Below are 4,004 nucleotides of genomic sequence, written 5' to 3'. Positions count from 1 at the left end.
CGTTAGTTGTCTTATATCATTCACTAGTTGATAAAATACCGTAACAATCATTATTTAACAAACAATTAATGATAATTTTGATTGTGAAATATGTGATTTTCGTAACAATAACATTTAAGAGGTTTACAAACACGCTGATATGTACGTACAGTTAGTTGGTGTATCCGATACACCGCTTGAAACCAGCGAGTGTGGAGAAGGGCTGGAGACTATACAAAAGGTGTTGTCCTCTGTTATACGTGTCCCTTTGGAGCTACAGTCTGAGATCGACGAGCATCTGACGTAAGTTGTTTGTTGTTTTAATTGAATACAATAGTCTGAACTGATAAGTTTGTATATCATTCTGAATGAGTAATGAAGGTAATTTGTTTGTTTGTTTGTTTGTTTGAATTTATGCACAAAGCTACACAATAGGCTAACTGTGCTCTGCCCACCACGGGTATCGAAAACCGGTTTCTAGCGTTGTAATAAGTCCTCAGACATACCGCTGTGTCACTGGGGGGGAGGGGCGGCAAAGGTAATTAAACCTCATCAATAGGAGTTTATCTCGCACTTAATCTCGAGAGAAGATGAAATTAAATATTTCGGTATTAAAAAATGTGTAAGACTGTATTACATTATCCAGTATTTCATTATTAAACCGTAGACTGTTCGGTGTTTTCTTGTTAACTCGGTGTTAAATTGTATTACATTATCAACTATTCCAATATTAAAACGTAGAGTATTCAGAGTTTCTTATTAAATTGTATTACATTATCCCCTATTTTCTTGTAAATTGTACCCCCCCCCCAGTAGCACAGCGATATGTTTGCGGACTTACAACGCCAGAAACCGGGTTTCGATACCCGTGGTGGACAGAACACAGATAGCCCTTTGTGTAGCTTTGTGTTTAACTGCTAACTGCAAACAAACAAAGCGTTACATTTTATTAAACTATCCACTATTTCAGCACAACTGGACATGCTAAATGTACGCTCAGCGGTACATATAATGAATTCTAAACATCTTTGTCACAGTATCTCTCCTAGCCAGGATGAGGTTAAGGTACAGAACAATAAGTCCATTAGAAGTAAGGATTATGGGTAGAAATGTTGACTTTTTTGTGCCTCGTTAGTTAAAAGTTCTGTGCTGTTTTCACGCAGAAACAGCACAAGTGAAAAAGAAGGTGACAAGATCAGTTATGCTGCTCGTGAGGTCATCACGACGGTCTCTTACCTTCTCTGTCAATCCTCAGCAACTGTTAGTGGTTTACCGCTCTATCTCCACGTGAGGTCGCTCGTTTCTCCGCAGGTAAACACAAGAATCCAATACAAAATATGGACATAGCCATGAACGATAATGTACAACTGTGTGTAGAGAAATTTTATATATTGTAAGGGGGATTTTAGTTATTAAATATAGACACTGGCAAGGATAGTTTGACACCTTAAGCAAGCCACTGACATAATAAGAGACTTGACAAGGATAGTTTCACACCTTAACCAAGCCACTGACATAATAAGAGACTGGGCAAGGATAGTTTGACACCTTAACCAAGCCACTGACATAATAAGAGACTTGGCAAGGCTAGTTTGACACCATTACCAAGTTACTGACATAATAAGAGACTGGGCAAGGATAGCTTCACACCTTAAACAAGTCACCGACATAATAAGAGACTGGGCAAGGATAGTTTCACACCTTAACCAAGTCACTGACATAATAAGTGACTAGGCAAGGAAAGTTTCACACCTTAACTAAGTCACTGACATAATAAGAAACTGGGCAAGGAAAGTTTCACACCTTAACTAAATCACTGACATAATAAGAAACTGGGCAAGGAAAGTTTCACACCTTAACCAAGTCACTGACATAATAAGAAACTGGGCAAGGAAAGTTTCACACCTTAAACAAGTCACCGACATAATAAGAGACTGGGCTTAAGAAAAATACAAAACAGATTGGCAGTTGTAATATTTTGTTTGACTTTCACGTTTTTAGTTTGACTTCGGGGAAGAACGTTAACAATAAGCTATTGTTAATTGTAATATTATTATTTGGGTAATTTGTTTTCTGTCAGTTTCAGGAAAAGATCTACGTTCCCCTTCCTGCAATGACTCTGATAAAATGTGGAAAAGCTTTCTCCGGAAAACTGAATTTTATACAAGACGTTTTTGTAATGCCCAATTGTCGAGAAAATCTTTCAAAAACTGTAGAACTTTGTAGCAACTTATTCCATTGCCTCTGTGCTTCTGTAAAATCAACACCTCCGAAGAAAAAAGGAAAGGTGAGAAATATACTTCTAATTTAGCATTAAACAAAAAGGTTAATAAAAATAACTTGAAAATTGATTACTTAGAAAACAGACAGGTGATAAAATTTCACAACACAAAACACATAAACACTGGCACAGCTCATACAATTGTAACCATAATAATTCGTGAATTTATTTTAATTATAGTTAACGTTTTATGCACTAGATGGCAATAAGGTAGGTTATCTGGAAAAGCCACCTTCATGTCCCTAAAGCATGGGTGTTTTTCATTCAGTTGTTTCAGGTCTAAACGTGTCTTTTAATTCCCATTATGGTGTGAACGGTTTACGTGTCCCAGGTTTATAGTGTTCTCTTACCACGGTGTGAACAGTTTACCCATTCCAGGTTTATAGTGTTCTCTTACCATGGTGTGAACGGTTTACCCATCTCAGGTTTATAGTGTTCTCTTACCATGGTGTGAACGGTTTACCCATTCTAGGTTTATAGTGTTCTCTTACCATGGTGTGAACGGTTTACCCATTCCAGGTTTATAGTGTTCTCCTACCATGGTGTGAACGGTTTACCCATTCCAGGTTTATAATGTTCTCTTACCATGGTGTGAACAGTTTACCCATTCCAGGTTTATAATGTTCTCTTACCATGGTGTGAACGGTTTACCCATCTCAGGTTTATAGTGTTCTCTTACCATGGTGTGAACGGTTTACCCATTCCAGGTTTATAGTGTTCTCTTACCATGGTGTGAACGGTTTACCCATTCCAGGTTTATAATGTTCTTTTACCATGGTGTGAACGGTTTACCCATTCCAGGTTTATAATGTTCTCTTACCATGGTGTGAACAGTTTACCCATTCCAGGTTTATAGTGTATTGTAGATGACGCCACGATTAATTCACTCAACATTGTTTTTGTTGTTTAGATGACGTCACGATTAATTCACCCAACATTGTTTTTGTTGTTTAGATGACGCCATGATTAATTCACTCAACATTGTTTTTGTTGTTTAGATGACGCCATGATTAATTCACTCAACATTGTTTTTGTTGTTTAGATGACGTCATGATTAATTCACTCAACATTGTTTTTGTTATTTTGTTTTGCAGCCTTCGGCACCTCTTCAGCGCCTTCCCAATATGGATCTGTTTACAACTTTGGACAAACCTGATCAAATCCTAGATTTAATCCTGAACACTGCCAAAGAAGAATTAGGTCTTGTTCCTGGAGAAGACATTTTTTTAGGCTTATCTTGCAACGCCTCTTGTTTCTATGTTGATGTGAGTGTACTGTTACATACTCTCTGCTTTCAAAGTGTATCATTCACTGTTGTAACTGGGAACCGAAAGGTTTTTGTTTACTTTAGAACGGATCAAAACTAAGTCGTGATCCAATTTAAACTTCATTAGGAACTCTTTCTTTTTCTTTGTTTGAAGTTAAGCACAAAGCCACAAAACAATGGGCTATCTATGCTCTAGCGGTGTGAGTCCGCAGACATACCGCTGCGCCAATAGGGGGCCATTTTGAACTCTTGAAATATCAGGTAAATGACCATGTTATGTTACTTTTCAAACTTCCCCAATTTTTATAAAGGTTCATGTTCTGATAACTTTAGCTTAACATTGTAGAACAAAGTGGGTATTCACATTTTTCTTTTATCTTTTGTCTTTCTGCGCTGACCACCTCTTGAAAGGGTTGTTTAAAATTTTATGATCTAGACCTTAGAAAAATATTGATTTTTTTTTTAATGTTAAGATTC

The 4,004-nt window shown here is 37.1% G+C and overlaps 1 protein-coding gene across 1 annotated transcript in view; it reads left to right on the top strand.

Annotated features, from left to right (window-relative positions):
* Positions 1–56: 56 nt before the first annotated feature.
* The window catches only part of LOC111088950 (enolase 4-like), a 5,270-nt gene continuing 1,322 nt past the window's right edge, over positions 57–4,004 (top strand). The window contains exons 1-4 of the mRNA XM_022400377.1: positions 57–282; positions 1,143–1,290; positions 2,060–2,266; positions 3,355–3,525. Of these exons, the coding sequence (XP_022256085.1) occupies positions 140–282; positions 1,143–1,290; positions 2,060–2,266; positions 3,355–3,525 (669 nt within the window). The 5' untranslated portion in view covers positions 57–139. The remainder of the gene's footprint in view (positions 283–1,142; positions 1,291–2,059; positions 2,267–3,354; positions 3,526–4,004) is intronic.

Source organism: Limulus polyphemus, unplaced genomic scaffold (genome assembly GCF_000517525.1).
Source record: "Limulus polyphemus unplaced genomic scaffold, Limulus_polyphemus-2.1.2 Scaffold4843, whole genome shotgun sequence".
Taxonomy (NCBI): Eukaryota; Metazoa; Arthropoda; class Merostomata; order Xiphosura; family Limulidae; genus Limulus; species Limulus polyphemus.
The sequence above is the reverse complement of the archived record's forward strand: the minus strand, read 5'-3'. Positions and strand labels throughout refer to the sequence as shown.